At 36.2% G+C, this 24,702-nt stretch overlaps 3 protein-coding genes across 11 annotated transcripts; 2 read left to right on the top strand and 1 right to left on the bottom strand.

The window, feature by feature from the left end:
• Nucleotides 1-1,563: 1,563 nt before the first annotated feature.
• On the bottom strand, nt 1,564-10,996 carry LOC130968501 (helicase protein MOM1-like). The gene is made up of 9 exons (XM_057893799.1): nt 10,857-10,996; nt 10,249-10,727; nt 8,905-9,538; nt 7,610-7,719; nt 6,920-7,026; nt 6,000-6,104; nt 3,279-5,666; nt 2,932-3,139; nt 1,564-2,437 (listed from the first exon to the last, which is right to left on the bottom strand). The coding sequence occupies exons 2-9, from the start codon at nt 10,646-10,648 to the stop codon at nt 1,794-1,796; spliced, it is 4,596 nt and encodes a 1,531-aa protein (XP_057749782.1). The 5' UTR covers nt 10,649-10,727; nt 10,857-10,996; the 3' UTR covers nt 1,564-1,793.
• Nucleotides 10,997-11,283: 287 nt separating this feature from the next.
• On the top strand, nt 11,284-16,080 carry LOC130970117 (protein LYK5-like). Of its 7 annotated transcripts, none has more exons than XM_057896106.1 (3): nt 11,284-11,491; nt 12,320-12,446; nt 14,158-16,080. In XM_057896106.1, the coding sequence occupies exon 3, from the start codon at nt 14,265-14,267 to the stop codon at nt 15,942-15,944; it is 1,680 nt and encodes a 559-aa protein (XP_057752089.1). In that variant the 5' UTR covers nt 11,284-11,491; nt 12,320-12,446; nt 14,158-14,264; the 3' UTR covers nt 15,945-16,080. The 7 variants fall into 7 exon arrangements, with proteins under 7 accessions (XP_057752089.1, XP_057752093.1, XP_057752092.1 ...); XM_057896110.1 differs by having other exon boundaries at nt 14,452-16,079; XM_057896109.1 differs by having other exon boundaries at nt 14,443-16,079.
• A 1,401-nt stretch (nt 16,081-17,481) lies between these two features.
• On the top strand, nt 17,482-24,628 carry LOC130969171 (carbamoyl-phosphate synthase large chain, chloroplastic-like). Of its 3 annotated transcripts, none has more exons than XM_057894792.1 (5): nt 17,482-18,829; nt 19,231-19,923; nt 20,272-21,837; nt 23,472-23,673; nt 23,851-24,628. In XM_057894792.1, exons 1-3 carry the CDS (start codon nt 17,495-17,497, stop codon nt 21,775-21,777), a joined length of 3,534 nt encoding a protein of 1,177 aa, XP_057750775.1. In that variant the 5' UTR covers nt 17,482-17,494; the 3' UTR covers nt 21,778-21,837; nt 23,472-23,673; nt 23,851-24,628. The 3 variants fall into 3 exon arrangements, with proteins under 3 accessions (XP_057750775.1, XP_057750776.1, XP_057750774.1); XM_057894793.1 differs by having other exon boundaries at nt 19,270-19,923; nt 23,469-23,673; nt 23,851-24,627; XM_057894791.1 differs by having other exon boundaries at nt 23,469-23,673; nt 23,851-24,627.
• The last annotated feature ends 74 nt before the right edge of the window (nt 24,629-24,702 follow it).

The raw sequence follows: 24,702 nt of genomic DNA, 5'->3' as shown, positions 1-24,702 counted from the left end.
ATATATCCTCATTTAACGGCCGTCATTGAATAAATTATATTTGATGAATACCAATTCGATTTTTTTTCTTTTAGTTATTCTTTTTTTCTGCCAGCCTATTAATAAAAAAATGATTTCTTTCTTTAGCAATTTTTAATCTTTAGTAGATCTCTTAGTAGAATTTGAACCCAAATGTAAATTTGATCATCTATTAGAGAAAAAAACAATTAATTCTTGTAGAATTTTTAAAAAATTTTTCGATTTCTTCCAGAAACAGATGAATATCAACTTCTATAAATAATCAACACATTGAAAAATATCTAGACAGGCATTTAAAGAATCGATTTGATTCTATCTCTATTCGTTTGTTTGAAGAAATATGAAAAAGGTTGAATCCATACAAGTTTTATAATTGAAAAAAAAAAAGAAATCAAGGATGATTCTAGTTAATATGAGCGAATATTCCTTCAATAGATTTGAGAAAAACAAAAACATAAAAAGAAGAAAAAGAAAAGACATTTATTTTCATGGCTTGTCTGTTGACTTTCCACCAAAAGTATGGCAAATTTAATTTAGAGCTACAAAAAAAAAAGGGATTCAACACCAAAAGGAATCATGATGAGGTTGTTTTAGTACTTAAAATGCAAAAGGGATTGCCACTATATATGTATCTGAGGTTCTCAGTGTTCATGTTCACTTTTGCTTCTATTAAAGAGAATATAGCCATTCAACTATCTCTTTACAAAGGGCCCCTTCTTTGGGGGAAATACACAAGTGGAAACTAGAGCAATAACATAATTTTATGATTTAAGAGAGATTAATTAACTAATTCATAGTTCATTATACATGACCAGACAAACTTTTGTATTAACATAACTACAGAAACTACCGATCAAAAAATGAGGTCTTGTAATTTATTTTAGTACTTAATTTCTTTAATTCCTTTGTTGTTCCATAGTTGAGTTTGGTGGTGTGTGGAGACTAAATATCTACTAGAAAACAAGCATTTAAAAATACAGTTTAAAAGTATAAGTGTAGACTGTAGACTAAACCAACCAACCAAAATCATGTGATCATAACCTTTGACCATACAGCTGTTACATGTATATTGTTATCATGATTTTGTCTTGCTTTAATTTGATCTGGTGGATGCCATAATAGTGAAACAACTAGCTAGTGTGTTAGTTATAATGGACAATTTTGTTATATTTGACTTCAACATTTGCATCACCACACATAATTTCTCATAGAGATGTCGAAAGAAAATATTAAAAAGGGAAGTATAAAAAAACACGATTACAAATCACACCTAAGTGTGTCTCCATCTACTTGTTTCATCTATTTGGTTTAAAAATGCCACTATCCCTAATGGCCCCCACTTGACCTGAACCCCCTTCTAAAAAGCCACTATTTGAGTTAAAAACCGCCATATTGTAGCACCATTCTGCCACTATTTTTCTCTGACTGTGTGGATAATAATATATCATGTTCTTAATCAATTTAGAGAAGTTTAGCTTATGAACCCAACTAACGAATCATGATCGCCAAAATAATAAAACAGTTAGCTCCAATAGTCAATACAGAGAAGACAAACAATTAACTGCATTACATATATTTACATTTTACATTACAAGAATATCCAGAAACACACTACCGTGGCTCCAACAACATAATAATATCTGCCCTTCTAAACTCATATCATGTCAGACCTCAGAAAGCCCCCTCTAGTAGGGGAAGAAAGGTTGCAATTTAATGTCCTAGGCCCTAGTGTTGGGGAAAAAAATTAAAAAAGGAATCAACGATGGAACTGATCATCATTCATCATCATCCGATAGACACACTACATCATCAGATGTAGCTTGAACGGATGCATTGGGTGGTCGTCTGTTACTGCCGCTGCCTAACCTCGTCATTAGGTCCAGCGAAGCCAATTGTGACAGACGAGGCAAAATATTCAGCGCATTCTTATCAGATTGATTGTTAGCAGATAAGTTAGGAGGGGGTAACCCACCTGAAGTCACCGGCGAAAGACCCCTATGAGGATCAGGCTGATGGTGCCTCGGCAACTGCAATGGTGGCTGGGAAGAAAGTGACACATGATTTAAAGAAATGTTACCCAATGCAGGGTGAGTTGGCATCCCAGGTGGAACTGTACCTGTACCAGTACCAGAAGCAGGCACAGGTGTTGAAGGTCGATAAGGCTGCAGATGTGGTGCGGGAGCACGGATTTCTCCACTAGCTTCAAAATTTACTGAGGGTGAAGGCATGGGGTGGGGATGAGGTGATCTTGCAGGAACGCTGGAGAAAACTCCAGTTGTATTGTATGCAAGCCGTGGAGGCGGGGGGGCCACAGCGTGAGATCTGCCGATAGGACCACGGGAAGGCGAACCAACCTGAGGGAGCCGAGAAGCAGATCGCTGTGTTATAAACTGAAGTAACTGCTGCGTAAAACTTGCATCTGACATTAAGACAGTTGTTAGAAAAAAACAAATACAAAGAGTGGCTCGGATAGCTGTAGATAACTAGAATATAAAAAAAGATTAGATAAATGTATCATAAACACGATCAGATACTGAAGCAAATAATTACATATGAAAAAAGCTATCGTTTCCCTTGATACTGTAGATAACTAGAATATGAAAAAAGCTATCATTTCCCTTGATGTTACCGAAGTTTGAAGAAACATGGAAAAAAAAGGAGCACAATGTTTTATCCCTGTTATTACTCTCCATATAAATCTAAATGCAATCAGTCATGCCTCTGCTTTTCCACAGCAAATATATTATTCTGCTATAAACTACTTCAGTGTATAAAGAGTATATAGACGGCTTGGAAATTACCACCATCACTAGGGTCAGGATAATTGGAAGGAAAAGAAGATGGGTTTTCTAATCATATGCTCAGTCAGTAGTATGGAACATATTTTTTTGGATATAAAGAAAACAAATATACCTTTCTGCATTCCTGATTTACCAGATGCGCTATGATTTTTAATCCTAAAAGCCTCAGCCAAGGCTTGATTTAGAAGAACTGTTTTATAGTATGTATCCAGCTCCATCTTTTGTTGCTGAAACACAACCTCGGCGTCACGAAATTTAACTTCATACTTCCTGCGAAGTTCTGCTAATTCCTTCTCATAATCAGAATTCAACTGCAATTTCTGTTCCAACATTATAATAAAAACAGTTATTTATTTTGTTTTGTTTTCGTTGGTGTTTTTTTTTTTGGTTGGGGGGAATGAAAAATGTAAATTAAGGTATAATAACATAATCAAATCAATATGTAAACCAGAAGCTAACCGCATCTTCATGATTCTTCATATTTTTCTCTCCAAGTCTACGTATTCTGTCCAATTCATTTTTAAGTGGATCACGGCTTATAGGTGGAACAATCCCAGAAGCTGATGTGCCCGCAGTTTGAATGTGAAGAGTATTGACCCCTGAGGATGTGGATAAGTTTCTTGAGTCTGAAGATTGTGCTCTCACTCCACCAGGAATAGATGAAACAAGGCCCAGATTCGAGGCTGTTTGCACATCTTGATGTGAGTGTGAAACAAGTTCTGAAGTAGAGGATTGCTGCCCTACAGCTTCATTTGAAACTTCACTTGATGACTCAAGATGATGGCTGTGGACAGTATCTCCATTAGTTTGCTGATGTTCGACTCCCGCTGCCAAAGGCAAGTGAGACAGATCCTGGTTGGAAGGAAGTAGCTCAACAGCAGGTAACTGCTGCACCTGCTCTTGAGGCTCAACAACCTGTGAAGAATTATCGGATTGATTATCTAGTACAATATCAACTGGACCAGACACCAAAGAGTTCTGCACTTCTCTCGCTCTATCAGTGTCTGGTAGGGACTGTACAGATGATGTTGGCTGCGATTGTTCCAGAGGCTCCGTGATATCAACAGGTCTAGATATTGCAGTCTCCTGGACCGAAGTGTTCTCTGTCATGGTTACCACTCCTTCCTGCTGGTCTGATGTGGTACTTGTATTGACTGTTTCTGTCAACTGACATTCAGCCACCTCATGGTTAGTTTCCGACACTTCTGCTGAAATTTGTCCATCAGGCATGCAGGGCAATATTGCATCAGGAATTTGTTGTGGTAAAGAGGGTGTGGTTGGAAGGGGAGTTGTATTGCTTTGACCGAAAGCTCCAACAGATGTTTGATTCAGGGGTGACGAAAGAATTTCCACAGACAATTCCCTATCTGATACAACTATTGAGGCCTCTAAAGCAGTTTCGGGTACTTCAATTGTGATGTCTCCAGCAGGTATAGTTGATGATGAGAGTCCATCATGATTTTGTTTCTCTGACGAAGGTTGATTTAAGATAGTAATAGCATTACCATCAGTTACACATGGTCTATACAACTCTTCTAAATCCAAGACATTGACAACACCATCGGGTATTTGCTGCATGGATGAAGAGGGATTCACAGCAGTAATATTTTCTGGACAATGACTGTCACTGACAGTCCCGAGCATGTCCACATGTGCTTCTCTATCTGGGACACCTACTGTGGTGCCAGCAGCAATTCTCTCGTCAGTTAAACGTGAATTCTGAGACACAGCATTGTTTGAACCATTGCCTTCAACAGCCTTGCAAGTTTGTGCAGATTTCTCAGAACTTTGCAAACACAATTCATTTAGACTATAGGCATGGTTTTGAGGTGATCTTAAATTCAAAGAAGCAATTCCTTCATCAGATGAAGGCAAATTTGGAGTCTCCACATTTATTGAAACATTGCTCTCATCAGCTACTGTAGCTTCCTTACAACTTACCATGCTAGTGGTAGGTAAACATGGGACATGCTCTGAAGATGATTGTGAATTCAAGGAAGGAGGAACTTCATCTTGATCATCATTCAGATTGCTGAATTTACACATAGAAAGAGCTGCCTCTCCATTGGGAACATCTGATGTTTCCTGATCACATATCTCTCCATTACGAGATTCACAACTAACTTTTTCACTCCCTTGTGCTTCATCTTCTGCGCTTGTGGCTCCACCAGAACATTGTTCTCTAGAATTCCAAGGCTTAGAGAGAGTATCTGCTGGGAATGCAACAGAATTGTCAGGAGACTTAGATAATCCAACCTCGGATCCTGGCCTTGATATGGCTTCAACTATATTGGGTTTCTGCAATGATTTTAATTGTTTGGCCTCAAGATCCTTGAGACGAATTTCATGCTGCCGGTTTAATTCTCGTACTCTTTTTTCATACTCACTAGTGAAAAGCTTGAGTTTTTCGCTCCTCGTCACATCATTAGGAGAACAACATCGAATAGCTGCCCACTGGAGTTTAACCCTTCTCTCAAATTCAGTCTTCTCTTTCTCCATAGCTGCTTTAAGGTTTTGTTTTTCTTCCTGTAGCATCAGATGTATGTTCCCCTCCTGGTTTTCACACACTGGAATTTCTTTAGTACTTTCCGGAGTATCTTTGTTGGCTGAATCAACTACCGGTGTCACTTCACTATAGGAATAAACCCGGTTTGATGATTCAGGAGCTTTTGAAGAATCAATGATGCCACAAATGTGGGATAAAATCTCTTCTCTCAGTCCCAACAGCATTGAATAAATTTCATCCACCATTTCTTTCTTACAGGTGAAATTCAAATGCTGCTTTGCAAGCTTGATGGAAGCTTCAAAATCAAGTTTATGCTTTAGCAAAGAAGCAGCAGTCCAACACTGAAATTTTCAGTATAAAAAAAAGTTATATGTATCAATTACTATACAAAAAATTTGTTATATGTACTAACTGCAACCAACAGAGTAACACGCTTATAATTGAAAGATTTGGAAACCCTGAAAACTAAATGGGATTATTTGATATATTGCAAAAACAGAATACATTAGACACACTAGTTCTCTTTCTTATAAAGGACAATGAGTTATCACAGAAAACAAATGGGAAGCAGGAGACGAAGGAAAGAGAAATAAAATCTGCAAAATAACATCACCCTAAACCGAAAACCGTAAATTAAGAATGCAACAGAAGGAAACTCAAGATAATATACTGACCAAAGATAATTGAAAGGCCTGCAATATTGAGACTGGTTTTGTACAGATTTGACGATTGTTCAGAACATATTGAAGACAAGAATCAGCCATTTTCTTGACATCATCCTGAATTAAAAAAAATATGTCAAAGATACAGTTAATTCCAAACTAATAATCGACTGAAATAGACATATACAAGATCAGCCTTTTTTCCAGTAGAATATCATGAAGCTAGTGAGTGATAGTGTACAACTTTGAAAGATCACTTCCAAAGTTTAATTTAAAAATAAAATATAATAAAATTGATGAGATAATTAATTTCTAAGGACAAATAAATGGGTCTAAGAAAACAATCTACAATTAGATCGAAAACTTGACTATCTCACCACCTTTTTTCTTTCATTTCTTGCACACAGAAGTCATTTACTACTATCTTCTGTCCAGTTACAGTAATACGGAATTTCCTTCCTGCTAATATTAAAACCCTTAATAGTTATTTCTTCTTCATCATTATTAACACTATGCAAAGCGCTGCAAGTTGAATAACAGCCAAAATAATAGATTCCTTCAAGAGCTTTCTTCAACATAGCAGGGATCCTGCCCTTCAACCTTAGACTTCAATATTCCAGTTCAATGAATAGAATTTATTTCTACATAACTAGGCGTCAAATCACATATTTCAGAATATTTTACAAAGTATGGTTTGTTTAGTAATATGTCTCAACATAAGAAAAAATTCTACGTTATAAACTGTTTTCATAGAATACTTCTACATTATAATATTACTTTAACTATCAACGTTTCTATAAAATATCTCAGAAATCACATTACACCAACAGCAAAACAGTGTGGTAAACAAACTGTGATCTTATCGGCGATAAAGGAGAGCTGCACAAACACACAGCAAGCAAAAATTAACAGATAGAAAATGAGCTGCATACTGGTAAAAGAAGAAGTTCACAAAGCTTTGCTATCTCCGGCTTCAGTAGAAGTATTAAGCACCTCTGTTGTTTCCTTATATATTCAGCATCATTACCTTGAGATTTGCCTGCCATTTGATAAAGCAAATAGATAGGGTCAGAAATGCATTAATGAGGAATAATTACAGTATAGGCAAAAGTCACAATTCACATTGAGAATGATACCCCCCTTCCCCCAACAAAAAAAAAAAAGGCATCCCGCTGCAAAGCATCCTGCATTACACAAGGTCTGGGGAAGGACTGCACCCCAAAGGGTGTAATGCAGGCAGCCTAATCTGATACAAAGATCAGTGGTTGGCTGATTCTAAAGCTTGAGTTCACGTGGAAACAACTCAACTGTTGTCCTAAAACTCCCTTAAATTTTTTCTTTAAAAAAAAAAAAAAAACAAAATGAAAAGCTCTTCACCTCGAAACAGTAAGGCAAGGTGGGTGCCTCTTGAAACATAGGTGGCCAGATTTAACGAAAATGAGAGAAAGGGGGTGGAGAGAAGGAAAGGGAGAGGGAATTCAAGCAACTTAACACAACCAGTTGAACTAGAATAGAATCAAAAGCTATCATAGAAACCTCAAGCTACAATACTGATGCTATTTTGTCACCCTCATTAAACTATGAAGGTCGTAAAATACTCACTAAAAATGGAGTGAACTAACCTTCCTTGTCTCGAGAAGATAGCCTTACACCATCAACTCCTGGAGAAAGCTGGTCAACGTTACTGATCAATTTCCTTTGATCGCTTTGCACATCTGATAAAGAGATCCGCCTAAAAATCCAGCTCAATGGCACTCAGACACAAGAAAAATTCAACTACCCAAGAACTATGTACACAGGCTACACATTTTCTTTTCACATACCACTTTATCAACATAATTTTAGTTCACCCAAAAGATTAATTTTATTTGCAAATTATCTTATGTATGATATCAAATGTGTTGTGGAGGGTGGGTCATCCCCTACAAGCAATACAATCTATACATATAACTCAAGCTTAGGTTGTTTCTTATCAAAATCATACAAAGTAAATAAATATTCAGCTACATTGTAGTCATATCTCCATACCATGTGACACAATATTAAATAAATGCAGCTAAACTTTAAGATCAATCATTTATTAGATAATGAAAAACTTTAAGCTCCATCATTTTTGTTTCTAATTTCTTCATTTTGGTAACTAACATTCACACCGCCCAAAACCAACATGTACAATAGCAAGAACAAAACCTTTTGCTAAAAATTGAGTCAGCTACGCATGAACAATGTCTAAAGACAACCACTTAATCTAGACTTTCTTTATGGTTTTATCTATAATTTTTATTTTCCTACGATTACCTGTCTGGATGCCCTTCATCTGATCTACTGTTCCTCTTAAAGATTCTACAAATCTTCTCATACAATCTAACCATTTAATTCTACCATATTTCTGAAATAAATGGAACTCCAACTTTCTCTCTAATGCATTCATTCCCAGTCATATCTTTCTCTGAACTAACATTCATCATAATTCTACAATTATGGCTTAATAAGGTCTTTGGTTCCTATATTTCCCTATATTCATTTTAGCCTATCACATTTTCAATGTGTACATTTTAGTGTGTCAGATTTTTAACGGGTTCAATTTGGTTCCCCGATTTATGAATTATGTCAAATGTCTTACAGCATACATCCATGATCCATGTGGCTGGCCACACTAGGAGGAACAAAACTGAGCTGTTGATATAATTCCATCACGTAATCATGAATTTCGAACTGAGATAGAAAAGGCATTTCGGAGTAGGGGAATAACAAAAGCTAGCCAAAGCCTTCTGATAATATACAAGCAAAGCTTTTCTACAAGAAAGAAGGAGACTCGAAGCTAATAACAACAGCACCACAAAGTTTATCAAAAGTCCCAAATAAAGAATCAAAATTCTAATGTGAGAATAATTCAGGAATAGCAGTAGAAAATTACCTTATCCTTTTAGAGCATGGCCCATTGGTCCCTCCAGTACTACCACACAGCTTTGAAGGGTCAGCAGCCACAGCCAAGTTGCAGTTTTCATCATCAACCGATGTAGCAGAAACATCTGAATGCATGTCCACCATGGTCCCCTTTCTCTTTGAGGGTATCAAATTTTCACCCCTATCATGGCTAACACGTTTCTGAATCAAACTTTCATTGAAAACAGAATTCCTTATTGGTGATGTCCCGTTCCCATCGCAATCAGAGTGATCACTTTGAGGCGCACTTTGAGGCGCTGCACTAGATGCATTTTTTTCTGATAGTCCTTCTGGAGGCCCACTCAACCTAGATTGGGATCTCTTCGTATTCCTTGACACTACTGTCTCTGATGTCTCCTCTCCACGGCAACCAGACTGATTCGATTCAGATGCCAACCTAGCCTCATCAGTTGTAGCACCAGATGGAGCCACATTATTTTCCAATAATAAGTCTCCCACAGGATCACTAAACCTAGACTCGGCTATCATCTCTTTTGCTTTGTCATCTCCAGATGGCACTACACTATCATTTTCCATCTTGTTACCACTATCCTTATCACCTTCCTGAGTTGACTTATCCATCTTATTTGATTCCCCACAAAAATCTGACATCAAGATAAAAAATTAATTGAATATATATGCTATAACAATATATTAAAAACAGGCATGCTCACTTAGCAGTCAGCAGCATTCTTAATCATCTGAATTTTGATTAAGAAAATGATAAGCAAACAAAAAATTGAAGCACTTAAACAGTAAATAAAATACAATACAATACAGTACAAGAGAGGCCATTATTTATCCGTTAAGGTATCCCTAAATCACTGTAATAACATAGATGGCTTATTTCAATCATACCATATAAGGCCGTGATGATGCACAACAGAATTCCGATGGCTTGCATAAAGGAGGAACTGATCTGAAATAATTCATAACTACTACATTTACAAAATAACATTGCTTTTGTAAACTCAGGAAGGAAGACAAAAACAAACCCAAATCTAAGCAAAGGGCTACTAAGTTACAACCGTCATGGCATTGCGCTACAAAGAGTCCTGTGATAAATTTATTCTTTTAGTAACAGAAAGCAACCATCACTCATCACTTTAATCCTATAATGATTTTCTGGCAACAATTTCACTCGTCTAACATATGCAAATTAGCATCAATTTATTCCCTAAATCATCCAAAACGTTATTAAATGTGACACTCATAACCCATTCCAGAAATTATAGCAAAATTTCCTTAATTAATAGCTCAAAATTAGATGATTAATTAAGAATTAACACTACACAGGAAGTTACGTTGCATTTACCTCCTTTAGATTTTAACGAAGCCCGATATACACGCGCATGCAATCTCTTCCTGTTAACCTTAGAATCGCTTCCTGCACGTTCCTCTTTCTCACTACCTTCCTCCATCTCTTCTTCTTCTTCTTCTTGAGCTCTCAACCGCTTCACACACTTCCGTTTCTCCTCTGTAGAACAAGACCCGAAGCTCTTCGAATTGGAGCCTTTGGAAGGAGAACCAGAAGAGGAAAGCCTCCCAGATCTCCTCAAAGGAGTCGGCACTACCGAGGCAGACTTCTCGACCTTCTTCAGATCGGAACTCCCTCTCGCTGGCGCCGGAGCAGCTGAAGACGGCGGCGGCGTCTTCTTCTCGAGACGCTCGGACCTCCGGTTCCTGGCGATTGGAGTTGTCGGAACGGTTTTCATGGACAATGTATCCCTAGTTGACCTCGGAAATGGAACCACGATCACCACGACCTCCACATTGAGCAACAAAAACTTAAACCTAATATTGTTTTTAGGAACAAAATTAGGGAATGCAGAAAATAATTCTGTGGGCAAAAAAAAAGAGTAATAGTTGTTGAATTTTGCAGAAGATAGAGAATCAAAGAGGAAAAAGTAGAAAGAGTAGTACTAGTTCTTCAAATTTTCTAGCTTTTCTCTCTTTTTTCGCTTCTGACGGAAATGGCGGTGTTAAGGGGTGTTGGTGCCGGAGACAACGCTAAGAAGAAAATTCGCCGAAAAACGATTACTTGTAATTTTACTTTTTGACTTTTTGACTTTTTGAGAGTTTAGATTAATTTTGAATTTTTGATAGGTGTAAAAGTCTTACATCGTCAATGGTCATTCACTTTCTCTTCAAAGATGGACAAAGGGTGGTTGCTCACATAAATCACATGAACAAATTTATTTATTTTTATCTCAAAATGATGCTTAAAATATTGGTATATATTATATCAAATAATTTAACTAAATATATTAAATTATCTAATAATTTTTAATATTGTTAAAAATAAAATTTTAAAGTAAAAAATATATATTTTTTTAATTTTATTGTATTTTAAAAAAGATCCACAAAGATATATAATTTATTTTTAACAATTTTATTCTCATTCAAAAGGTGGTATTTAATATTTTATATTTCGCCCTTCCGTTCTCTCGGCGTTCACCGTTCCCGTTCGCTCGCCGTTCTCCGTTCGAGTTCGCCAAGCTCTGCGACCAACCCGCGCGCTCCACCTAGCCGTCGAACTGCTCTCTTTTGTCGCCGTCGTGAGTTCCCTAAACCCGCCACCAGACAATACACTCAATACAACACCAATACTCTGCTTCAAACTCTGCAACTTCTGATTTCTATTACAATAAGTAACTATTTGATTTGGTAGTGGTTTGGATTTTTTTTTTTCATAGACTGAATTAAAGAGTATACAATAGTTATGTTCTCTTCTCTGTCACATTGATATTAAGCTTTGAATTGTCTTATTTCGTTTTAATTTTACTGCACTCAACATGTTTGATGAAATGCTTTAACCATATTTCTGGTTGGTTTTATAATTTTTCTAGCTTTTAGAAACTTAGTAAGTCGATTGCATGTGAAATTAGAATAATTGGATCTTAGTAATTAGGAAATTTTAGCTGCACAAATAGCATCTTTGCAGAAAACATATTAGCATGATGATTCCACTTTCATTAGTGTTCTTCTGGTAAGTTTTAACTGTTATTGTGAACTTGTTAATTTGCTAATTGCTCTTGTGTTGTTGTTCTGTTGTTCTTCTGTTATTTTTAATTTTTTTTTGTTTTTGTTGTGATTTTCTGTTCTTGAATTTGTTAAGTTGATAATTTGCTAAATTGTTGGGCTGCTGTTGTTTTAATTTGCTAAATTGTTAGGTTGCTGCGATTTAATTTGTTGGATTTTCTATTTAGGTCTTGTTCTTGTTTATTTGCTAAATTGTTGTTGTGTATTTATTGTTGTCTTTGAGATTATTGCTGGATATTGGTGATCATTGATTTATTATATGCTTCATGTTTTCATTGTTTTCTTCTTCTGAAGGGGAAAAAATTCTGTTTTCATTGTTCTGTTGATTGTTTGTTTTGTTTCAGAAATCATTTTTTTGTGATCAATGCTCAAACTCTGAAGGGGAGCCTCGGAGCAGCGGATGAGTTGTCTCCACGTGACCTCAAGGTCACGGGTTCAAGCCGTGGAAACAGCCACTGATATAATTATCAGGTTAGGCTGCGTACATTACAAGTACAACCTTGGTTGCGGCCCTTTCCCGGACCCTGCGTTAAACGCGGGACGCTTGTGCACCGGGTTGCCCTTTTTAATGCTCAAACTCTGAATGCTGTTCTGCTGGTTTTGCTGTGTTTGTTTTGTTTCAGAAAAAAAATTTGTGATCAAATGCTCAAACTTTGAATGTTGTTCTGCTGTTTTTGTTTTGTTTCAGAAATCAATTTTTATGATCAATGCTCGTACTCTGAATGTTGTTCTGTTTTGTTTTAAGGCTATGTTTGGAAGAGGTGATTGATTTCTGAGTGTTGTTTTGTTTTTGTTTTAAGGCTGTGTGTTGTGTTCAATTTTCATTTTATAGGAAATTCTTTGAGGTATATAAGAATTAAGAAGGAAGACTATTTCAACGGTATTACTCTGTTGATTCTGGTCTGCTACAAGCTTGAACGTAGAATTGAAGAGAGAAACCCTTTCTTATTTCATCATTGGCCTATTTTTGGCATTGCATATCATTGTAGTTTGTTTATTCATAGAACTAGTTGTTTATGATCCCCTTTTGAAGTAAAAAAATGCAGTAGAAGAGTGTTTAGAACCAGTTACTTTATTCATTGAATTTGTATAGAATCTAAGTGTATTATAAAACGATTTTTTTGGTTGAACCAATAAACCAGTAACTAGAATAGTTCAATGACCGGTCCGGTTTTCAGAACCTTGATTTGTATAGAATATTATAAAATATAATATAAATGTAACAGATGCAATACAATATCATAGAAAACCTTAAACAAAGTAGTAAAATTTGGGTGTTTTTGCTTTCCCATATTTTAATCAAATCATTGATCATTCATTATTGATTGGCTTGATCACAATCCTCAACGTGTCCATTCTTTGGAGCTTATTGTATCTCATTGGTATGAAACAAATAGAAAGGAATAAAGTACTAACCAACATTAGTACATTACTCTATTTATTATTTATTTAATATATGTAATACGTGCATCAATCTCTGTCTTCTGATGTGTCTCTGGTTTTCTGCCGGCTTCTTAAGAGTAACCAAATAGTGCATTTGACTATATATGAATCCATGTTGACAAACTTAGAATACATTTTTTTTATGGTTATTTGTCCTTTTTCTCCTTAGTGATATATAAATTATTTTTTTAACACTTAAAATAAATTTACAAATTAATCTTATTTATAAATTATTTTTTTATTGACTGTTAAAAAATAGTCATGTAATATGTATACTGAAAAACTAATTACAAAATTAATTAAATATATAGAATATATATTTAAAATATATAAATATATAATAACTGATTTAGTAACTAATTTTTAGGATATATTTAGCATTTTTTATTTGAAAATATAATTTACATTGAACAAAATTTAGAATGTCAAAGGTGTATAATTAAAAATGCTGATCTCTAATAATGTCACCTTTTTTGGAATTTTGCTATAGAATCTACTCCTACTTAGTTTATATGCATTGTTATGCACAAGACATAGCAAAATAATCACTTTGATGTTGGACTCATAATTCTCTTTCTTTTGTTCTTGCCTCCTTTTCATTCCTCCCTTTAATTTGCATTAGTTGACACCAAAATAATCATGATTCACCTTTGTTTTGTTTCCTTAATTAGCATTAGTGTATGTTATGCTCAACAATATTATGATCCTAATAGTTGTAATTTAAATGAAACAATCTCAGGATCAAGATACACTTGCAATTCAACAAACCATTCATGCAAAACATTCTTGGTTTACAAAGCCAACAAAAACTTTCAAACTATTTCAAATATCTCAGCATTGTTCCACATGCGAACTCGTGATGTTCTTGAACTAAACAACCTCACATCTTCTTCTGATGTATTAGAAGAAGGTAAAGAGGTTCTTGTTCCTATTAACTGCTCATGCATTGGTCAATTTTACCAATTTAATAGTTTCACCTATAGAGTCACTCATAACACCACATTCTATGATGTTGCATGCCAAGTGTTTGAAGGATTGCTGAGTCCAGTAACACTTTCTGAGGAAAATGTTCCACTTGGGAATAAACCAGATTCTGGTTTTGAAATTAAGATCCCTCTCAGATGTGCATGTGTTGATGATGTCATCAGTAGCATGATGAAAGTTAAGTACCTTGTCACATACCCTGTAGTTTTAGGTGATGATCCGGGAAAATTGACCAAGAAATTTGGTGTCTCAGGTGATGATTTCTATGCAGCTAATGGCTTGAAAGATTGGGCAACCATTTTCCCCAAAACATCTGTTTTGATTCCAATAAGGGACGTTCCAATCAAAATCGTTGATGTTCAAGATTCTCCTTCTCCACCTCCTGGTTTTCTTCCAACAACACCAGTGGAGGCAGGAGAAACCACACAAGGTTCAGATTTATATATTGCAGGGCCTCTTATAGGATTTGGTTTGCTCATAGCATTACTTGCAAGTGGATTATATGTTAAGAGCTTGAAGAAATGGAAAAATGATGCTGTTGTCCCCTCCAGTGATTCAAACTCCACCAACTTCATATGCTCAACAACCGGAAGCTCTCCTATGTATATGGAATACAGCAGAAGATGCTCCACAGCTTCATGGCTGACGCCGGATCTTCTTGCAGAAATTAAGTACTGCTTGGTTAACTACACCATAGAGGAGATTGAGAAGGCCACCAAGAATTTCAGTGAAGAAAACAAGATTGGTGATTTGGCCTATAAGGGATTACTCAATAATCTTGAGGAGGTGATGGTAAAGAGGATGAGGTTTGAAGACACAGGACAGGTAATTGATTTGCATTCTAAGATCAACCACTTTAACATTGTGGAATTGCTTGGTGTTTGTTATGGTAGTGAGACCAAAGTTTCATCATCACCATCATGGTCTTATCTGGTTTTTGAATTGCCGAAAAATGGTTCCTTAAGGGAGTGTTTATCTGATCCATGCAATAATCTAAATTGGTACAAAAGGATACAAATTGCTTTTGATATTGCAACATGTCTTTACTATTTACATTGCTGTGCTTTCCCTTCATATGCTCACATGAATGTCAATAGTAGAAACATATTCATAACTTCAAAATGGAGGGGGAAACTAGCAGATGTTGGTAGAGCATTGGCTATAAAATCCACACCCCAAAAGAGAAATAATGATAGTATAGAACTTGTTAAAGGATGGGTGGCACCAGAATACCTCTTGAATAGGACAGTTTCTGAGAAAGTTGACATTTTTGCATTTGGGGTTGTGTTGCTTGAGTTGATCTCAGGAAGGGACAATTTTGATGAGAAAACAGCGAAAGATTCACTTGGATTTTTGTTGGGGGAAGCAAGTGAAGGTGGGTGTTTTGAAGGGTTGAGGAGTTTCATGGATCCTAATCTGAAGGATTATGATCTCCCAGAAGCTTTGTGTTTGTCTTTCTTGGCAAAGGATTGTGTTGCAGATGATCCAATGTATAGACCAACCATGGATGATATCATGAAAGTCCTTTCAAAAATGGTTTAATCAAGGAGCTAGAGCATAACAAGAAAAATCCGCGGTTAAGCTTTGTAATAATGATGAAACTTTATTGTAAAATGTAAAATATATTGTTCATAATGAGTATAAGTTTTCACATCTTCTTAGGCTTTTTTCTATTCTTCTTCATTATTAACATTGATACAGCTTTATCAGCTAATAATCATTACTTAATTCTGTAGAAGAGCATCTCAATGCAAGATTAAGCATAAACCAAACAATTAAAGAAAAGTTTTTCTATTTCTTATACAACAACTGGCCTTCAGTTTTGTCACCAATCTTTGTCTTTGAAACACAAATGACTCATGTTTAACACTTAGTCATTGGAGGTAGTAGAGAAGTGCAATCTCCAATTGTATTTGTATCACAACAAGACATTAACCTCGTTAGTTTTTGAATTATTCTCTGTCACACACATTAACTTTGATGATGAGTTACTCTCTCTTGTTGATTAATCTTTTTTTTTTAATTTTAACTTATTAATTTATTTTTTCTTTTTGTGGCCATATGTCTGTCTTGTATTTATTAGTGAACTCATCATGGATAAGTTAAATATTCCTTTAACTTAATTTTGTCTTCACTGAGACGGCATTAAGCTCCTAAATTGCTTTTGTCATCGTATGTCAATCTTTTCCGAAATATGGAAAATTATTTTTATATGATTATATATTATAGTCACCAAAAAAAAAATATGATTATATATTATGAATAAATAAGAAAGAGTGTTATACGGTAATTCAATTTAATTTATATATTTAAATAACTTAAACTAGGAGTGTGCATGGCCCGGTCCGAAGATTCGGTCTGGTCCCGGATACTTTAGAGGCTAATTTGGTACGATTTCACCGGGTCTAGGATCGAGTAAGGGTCTTAAAAATAGATCCGGTCATTATTTCGGGTTGGGTTCGGGCTATGACTCGGGTCACCCGAAATCGGCCCGGTCATTATACACAATTAATATTTTGTGTATTAGTGATGGATGATGGCTATTCTTATGTAAATTTTAAGTATTATAAACCTTAATATTTTGTGTTATTAGTTATTACACGACAATAAATTAATGTTTTCTGTTTAAAATGCATAAGATTTTAGACTAGTTAATGCATAATATTGTGTTATTTGTATTGATTTAAATATTTGGTGATATTAGACAATATTAGTATTGATTATGGTTATGCTTTAATTTTAGAGAAGAGTTGGTTCTTGTTATATTTTTTTAAGTAAATTTTACCAAGTCAAATAATGGTTGGAGTTTTAGAAATTTAGATATTTTCACATGCTAACTTATAAGAAGGTATTAAAGTAATGTAATATTAACGGTCCGGTTTTCACCCAATTTTTACCCAGCCCGAAAGTGTATAAATTTCATTGGATCTAGGTTGAGTTCGGGTCTAATAAATAAGTCCGATATATATTTCGGATCGGGTCTAAATCACACCAAACCCGGTTTCACCCTACCCATGCACACGCCTAACTTAAACCTAAACCCTCTTACTCTCTGCTAAAGTGCGCCTCCTTCCTCTGTCACTCGGAACCTAATGGGAATCGGACGTTGCATTACTCACCTCGACAAACTCCCTCTCCCCTTCCTCTCCCGTTCCCCTTCCTTCTACTCCTCCCCTTCTCGCTTTAAACCTTTCGCACCAAAAGCAACATTCCGGACCAGCTTCTTCCCCCTTCCCACAACCTATGGCAAAAGAAAATCAATTTTCTGTTCCAACGAACACCGCCACGTGTCTTCCACCGCCGCTGCAGCGGCTGTTGCTGCTCCTGTTCTCGCGGCTGACACTGCGACCAAGGTCGGGAAACGGACGGACATAAAAAAGATTCTGATCCTTGGAGCTGGACCAATCGTCATTGGTCAAGCATGCGAGTTCGATTACAGTGGAACGCAAGCATGCAAGGCTCTCAAAGAAGAAGGGTATGAAGTTATTCTAATAAACTCAAATCCTGCTACTATAATGACTGATCCTGATATGGCTGATAGGACCTATATTACCCCTATGACCCCTGAATTAGTTGAGCAGGTTCTCGAAGCGGAGCGCCCCGACGCTCTGCTTCCCACCATGGGCGGCCAAACCGCCCTCAACCTGGCTGTGGCTCTCTCTGAGAGCGGCGCCTTGGAGAAATACGGTGTGGAATTGATTGGGGCGAAGCTGGAGGCTATTAAGAAGGCCGAGGATAGGGATTTGTTTAAGCAGGCTATGAAGAAGATAGGGATTAAGACCCCGCCTTCCGGGATAGGAACCACCATTAGGGAGTGCATGGAAATTGCCGATGAGATTGGCGAGTTTCCGCTGATCGTTAGGCCTGCTTTTACGTTAGGTGGAACGGGTGGTGGGATTGCTTACAATAGGGAAGAGTTTGAGGAGATTTGCAAGGCTGGGGTTGCTGCTAGTTTGACCAGTCAGGTTTTGATTGAGAAGTCCTTGTTGGGGTGGAAGGAGTATGAGCTTGAGGTTATGAGGGATTTGGCTGACAATGTGGTTATTATATGTTCCATTGAGAATATTGATCCCATGGGAGTTCATACCGGTGACTCAATTACTGTTGCACCTGCACAGACTCTTACCGATAAGGAGTATCAGCGCCTTCGAGATTACTCCATTGCTATAATTAGAGAGATTGGAGTGGAATGTGGGGGATCCAATGTGCAGTTTGCTGTCAACCCTGTGAATGGTGAGGTGATGGTGATCGAGATGAATCCGAGAGTCTCAAGGTCCTCGGCCCTGGCGTCGAAGGCTACCGGATTTCCAATAGCAAAAATGGCAGCGAAGTTGTCTATAGGCTATTCACTGGATCAAATTCCAAATGATATAACAAAAAAGACACCGGCTAGTTTTGAGCCCTCGATAGATTATGTGGTTACAAAGGTTAGTGACTCGATAATTTCATCGTGCATTTTCACTTTTGAATGTAGTTTGGTTGTTGAACATTTACAGCAGAACTAATTAAATTATATTGTTGTTGAGGACTTCTATTTTATTAGTTTCTTTAGCAGCATTATTACACCCCTTATATGCTTGTAGAAAAGTCTTGGTTGTTGATATTATATTTGAAGTTTTGAATCTTCTTGCCTTGTAGTTTATCTTAAAGTTTTGTTTGCATCAGCACTGAAATCTGATAAACCAACATTTATGCTAGGTTATCAAATATTAGTATTATCTTGATGAATCATTGAGAATATCTATTTTGTTATATGTTTGATAATTTTTATTCAAACTTGTTTTTTAATCCCATATGTACTTTTCTCCCATGGCTATTTATATTTTAGATTCCTCGGTTTGCTTTTGACAAGTTCCCTGGTTCAAAGCCAATATTGACAACACAGATGAAGTCTGTTGGTGAGGCAATGGCTACCGGGAGAACCTTCCAAGAGTCCTTTCAAAAAGCTGTCCGCTCACTGGAACACGGATACCCTGGATGGGGTTGTTCGAAAGTGAAAGAGTTAGACTACGACTGGGAACAATTGAAGTATAGTCTTCGAGTTCCTAACCCTGAGCGCATCCATGCCATATATGCTGCAATGAAAAAAGGCATGAGCATTGATGAAATTTTCGAGTTGAGTTATATTGACAAATGGTTTCTTACTCAGCTCAAGGAGCTAGTTGATGTGGAAAATTTCTTGATGTCCTGCTATTTGTTTGATTTGACGAATGTCGATTTATATGAGGTTAAGAAAAGAGGGTTTAGTGATAAACAGATAGCATTTGCAACTAAATCTGCCGAAAAGGAAGTTCGGTGCAGGCGACTGTCCCTGGGTGTTACTCCAGCATATAAGCGAGTTGATACCTGTGCTGCAGAATTTGAAGCTAATACTCCTTATATGTATTCCTCTTATGATTTTGAGTGTGAGTCAGCTCCCACTAAAAGAAAGAAGGTTTTAATTTTGGGTGGCGGACCAAATAGAATTGGCCAAGGGATTGAGTTTGACTATTGTTGCTGTCATGCATCCTTTGCTCTTCAGGTGTGTTTTCTTCTATTTTATGTTGATTAGATTCCACATTTGAATATTCTTACTTTACTGGTGGTTGCAAATTTGCGTCTCAGAAACCAAGTAAAGAGAAAATACATAACTTTTTATCTCTCTGCTTGCTTTATTTTTTCTCTCTAAAAGTGAAACTGTAAACTTAAGGTGAGAGTAAAATTGATGAATTGCACGAGTTAAGCCTTTGATCTTGATGGCACATTGAATTCAAATGTTACATTACATGACTTGTCTTGTCTTGTCTTGGTATGTGTCCTGACTTTCGGTTTGGCATATGCTTTTAAAATGATTAATCTTCCCGTATGCTGTCTCTCTCTATATTTGCAGGATGCAGGATATGAGACAATCATGGTGAATTCAAATCCTGAGACAGTCTCTACAGATTATGACACTAGTGATCGTCTATATTTTGAACCCTTGACTGTTGAAGATGTTTTGAACATTATTGATTTGGAAAGACCTGATGGTATCATTGTGCAATTTGGAGGTCAAACACCATTGAAATTGTCTCTCCCCATACAACAGTACCTGGATGAACACAAGCCAGCATGTGCTAGTGGACTTGGTCATGTACGTATATGGGGAACATCCCCTGATTCCATAGATGCTGCTGAGGACAGAGAAAGGTTTAATGTGATGCTCAATGAATTAAAGATTGAACAGCCAAAAGGAGGAATTGCCAGGAGTGAAAAAGATGCACTCGCCATTGCGGCAGAGATTGGATACCCAGTTGTTGTTCGCCCTTCCTATGTTCTGGGAGGTCGAGCAATGGAGATTGTTTATAGTGATGATAAACTTGTGACTTATCTTGAAACTGCTGTTGAGGTGGATCCAGAGCGCCCTGTATTAATTGACAAGTATTTATCTGATGCCATTGAGATTGACGTTGATGCACTGGCTGACTCACATGGCAATGTGGTCATTGGTGGGATAATGGAGCACATTGAACAGGCTGGGGTACATTCTGGTGACTCTGCCTGCTCTATTCCCACAAGAACTGTTCCGTCTTCTTGCTTGGAGACAATCAGGTCATGGACTGAAAAATTGGCGAAACGATTGGAGGTCTGTGGGCTCATGAATTGTCAGTATGCAATTAATAATTCAGAGGAGGTATTTTTGCTTGAGGCCAACCCTCGAGCTTCTCGCACTGTTCCATTTGTATCAAAAGCAATAGGCCATCCGTTGGCTAAATATGCTTCCCTTGTCATGTCTGGAAAGTCTCTCTATGATATACAGTTTACAAAAGAGGTCATTCCTAAGTATGTGTCCGTTAAGGAAGCTGTTCTTCCCTTTTCGAAATTTGCAGGCTGTGATGTGCTTCTAAGTCCTGAGATGCGAAGTACTGGTGAGGTCATGGGTATTGACTCTCTGTATAATACTGCATTTGCTAAAGCTCAAATTGCTGCCGGCCAGAAGTTACCAACTTCTGGAATTGTGTTTCTTAGCTTAAATGATCTAACGAAGCGTCACCTTGAGAAGATTGCAAAGACCTTCGTCGAGGCTGGTTTTAAGATTGTTGCTACTTCTGGAACGGCTCATGCTCTCAAATCAGCTAATATCCAAGCTGAGAGAGTGCTGAAGATGCATGAAGGTAGGCCTCATGCTGGTGACATGATTGCCAATGGAGACATTCAGCTAATGGTGATAACAAGTTCTGGTGATGCACTTGATCGGATAGATGGTTTAGCTCTGAGAAGAATGGCTTTGGATTACAAGGTTCCTATTGTCACAACGGTTAACGGAGCTATAGCAACTGCTGAAGCAATAAAGAGTTTGAAGTCCAATTCTATCAAAATGATTGCTCTTCAGGACTTCATTGAGTGTAAACTGTAAAGAGTCAGAATAGTTTTGCATCAGCCTCTTTCTCTCCTAAGTGGCTATGTGATAGATCTAGTAAGCTTCTATTTCCCTCTTAGTGAGAATAGTTTTTCCTGTTGGTATTTGTTAAATGAAAATTATCTTATAATTTGGTCGTTGTTTATATCTTTCTTTTTTTACTTTTAAATCCAATTAATAAACAATAATTGCTACTGGTGCATGTTTGCATGATATATTGGTTGATTGTGCAGTAACACTCTAAATCACATTGCATTTTGTCATCATTTATAATTTATCTTGCCATGGTTGCATGTAGAAGGGGTGATATCACATCTTAATTAATATGAAATTTAAGAACACTAGTATGGTCCTGAAAATTTATTGATATTTTTTAAGTTTATTCTGTAAATAAATATCGATATTTTTTAAACTTGTTCAGTAAAGATTAGGAGAGGCATATGAAAGGGACGTGGCATTTGCTAGTGCCCTCGAAGATTTTGGGGGTGACCATAATGATCTTCATTTTGCTGCTTTAGTAGATAAACCTCATTCTTTCTCAACTAGAACTAAATATCTTTCTTTCTCTACTAAATTAAATTGTGAACCTTCAATATAATCAAGTCTAGAGAGGTTCACTTGGATATTGGTCTATGTTGTCTGGAATTTTTTTGAAGTTTTCAGTTCTACTCCAAGCCCGAGATAATCTGAACTTGCATATAAATTGTCTTGAGAGTATTTATAATGCCAGATGCATGTACTATATTATGTAGAAATTAATGTAATTTTTTAATATCCATGAGAAATATGCTATTTGTTTCCATCTCTAAATGGAAGTGATTGTATTATCATGGCTTCAATTTTAAATCATTCCTTGCTGTGGACATATGGAGTTTATATATGATTTTTTTTTTCTTGAGAAATGCTGCTATAGTTACATCATTTTGTTTAGGATGCCATCTAATTAATATGTTTCCTTTTTCTGTTCGTTATTTTTGTTTTTCTATTTGTTTGTTTTAAAAATATTATTGATGCTTAAAATTTTATAATGGCACAAATATGCATGTATATGATCAGGAACGGTATGTCTGATTTATATTGAAACTTTTGGCTTTGCATTACAAGAGTTACGTATCTCCTTCAATTGAAACTACTTATTGGTTGTACTTTTCTCTTTGATCCATGAATCAAGAGTAGTTCATTTGCTCATATTTGTTCCGAGACTTCTTACGATGCATCAGCTCATATGGTGAATCTTTTCATTCTATTTTTTTTTTCTTTTTGTCCCTTCTCACATAATGTGTTGCCTTAAAAAATTTTCTGCCATATAAACTTTGTTTTTCTATTGCATGCTCCCTTCAAAGTGTTTTTTCCTCACGAATGTAAGCATTAGTATATAAGCTGATTTTGATTTTCAACTTAAAAAATATTATGCTATTCATTTACTGTTATAATCCATGGACCACGGTAACAGATAAACGAGAGAAAAATTGACAGAAAGATAGAATTGAATTTTACTAACGGTGAGATTTAGATTTACATTAGAGATACACACTATGTAAAGGATACTAACTATCAAGAAACTAACACATTGTGGTAACTAATGACAGAAATTACTCACATCTATCTCCAATTAAGTAACTAATATCTTTAAAATTTATTCTGATTGGTTGGTAATTAAATGATCGGTCTAATTTTTTAATTTACAGCAGGGTCAGGATGCTCATAACACTGGGATTCATGTTGGCACCTTGAAATAAGAGCAGGGAGTGGATGAAGAAAACTGTCTCAGCATCAATGGCAGTGAAACTAATGCTACCGTTTCTAGAGCACTCACATAGAACTATGCATAAGCTTAAGTCTTTCTACTTTTGACAACTTTCGCCCACTACAATTTAGCATATTAAATTGACTGTAAGTTCGTTCTTTCTTTTTTCTTTTGGCCTTGAACCATCAATTCATTTAACCGATGTGTTATTTTAAAACAAAAAAAGCTTTGGAATAATATTATGTTCATCATATATCATATATTTGTATTCGTAATTAAGGAGTCAAATATTTCCATTGACCAATATGGTTTTGGAATTTTAGGTCAAGTCTTGAGAAAGTTTCTGATCTAGATGCCTTGTTGATCACGGTTTAAGATGATCAAAGTCCAACCAAAAGTGGCTATGTGGAGTTTGCATTTCTTAAGAAGCAGATGCATGAGGATGAAAGACAGTAACTAATAATAAATGCACTCAATTTTCAAACTTGAGCCACATGGCACAAGTACATGATGTTACCACAACTACTAGTAGTATGAGATCAATGATTCATACAACTAGTTTCCCTGTTCAGTTTCAATTTTGAACTAGTACAACAATATAGGTAATATTTATTTCAATTTACCAGATTTTCTTTTTAAAAAATGAAAGAATATCTGCACATTATTGAAGGTGTTAGTTGTCTATTATAATTCCTAGCTATAGTTATAACAATATAATTCAGATTAACGGTAGTATTGAAATTATAATGGCAGATGATAACTGTGCAAATCAAAATTGTGTCAAAAAGTAGTTAGAAGTTCTTAACTAATTCTGGCAACTTATGTAGTATTGTGGTTACTTTCTCTAGTTGCGTATATAATGCGTCTTAGTATAGTGTGTATTGTGATTAAGTTCTCTTCTGTATTCTAGTGTTAATTGATTAGGATTTTTTGTTCTCTCTGTCATGGGAGTGGATCCTCTCCAGTGGAAAAAAAACTGGATGGTATCTAGTGGAAAATCTCACTCTTCATTGCATTTTCTCTCTCATTTATTTCTAGTCCCACTTGTAGAATTAAAAGTGGGAGATTATACTTTATTCTCTTTCTGATTTTTTAAGTTCATCTATGTTCATTTTTGCTGACTTTCTTCATCTCTGAGCAACCCTATAGAACTTTTTGTGGTATAAGGGCTTCTG

This window comes from Arachis stenosperma, chromosome 3, assembly GCF_014773155.1.
Source record: "Arachis stenosperma cultivar V10309 chromosome 3, arast.V10309.gnm1.PFL2, whole genome shotgun sequence".
NCBI classification, from domain to species: Eukaryota; Viridiplantae; Streptophyta; class Magnoliopsida; order Fabales; family Fabaceae; genus Arachis; species Arachis stenosperma.
This window is presented reverse-complemented; position numbering and strand designations above follow the sequence as displayed.

Bases quoted from the DNA above. Each gene is read 5' to 3' on its own strand.
- LOC130970117 (XM_057896104.1), top strand. From the start codon at position 14,058: ATGATTCACCTTTGTTTTGTTTCCTTAATTAGCATTAGTGTATGTTAT. The intron at 14,329-14,442 runs GTAAAGAGGTTC...TTGCATGCCAAG, and splicing joins TTCTGATGTATTAGAAGAAG to TGTTTGAAGGATTGCTGAGT.
- LOC130968501 (XM_057893799.1), bottom strand. From the start codon at position 10,648: ATGAAAACCGTTCCGACAACTCCAATCGCCAGGAACCGGAGGTCCGAG. The intron at 9,539-10,248 runs GTAAATGCAACG...TCTTGATGTCAG, and splicing joins TTCGTTAAAATCTAAAGGAG to ATTTTTGTGGGGAATCAAAT. The intron at 2,438-2,931 runs GTATATTTGTTT...TCTTAATGTCAG, and splicing joins TAAATCAGGAATGCAGAAAG to ATGCAAGTTTTACGCAGCAG.
- LOC130969171 (XM_057894792.1), top strand. From the start codon at position 17,495: ATGGGAATCGGACGTTGCATTACTCACCTCGACAAACTCCCTCTCCCC. The intron at 18,830-19,230 runs GTTAGTGACTCG...TTTATATTTTAG, and splicing joins TAGATTATGTGGTTACAAAG to ATTCCTCGGTTTGCTTTTGA. The intron at 19,924-20,271 runs GTGTGTTTTCTT...CTATATTTGCAG, and splicing joins ATGCATCCTTTGCTCTTCAG to GATGCAGGATATGAGACAAT.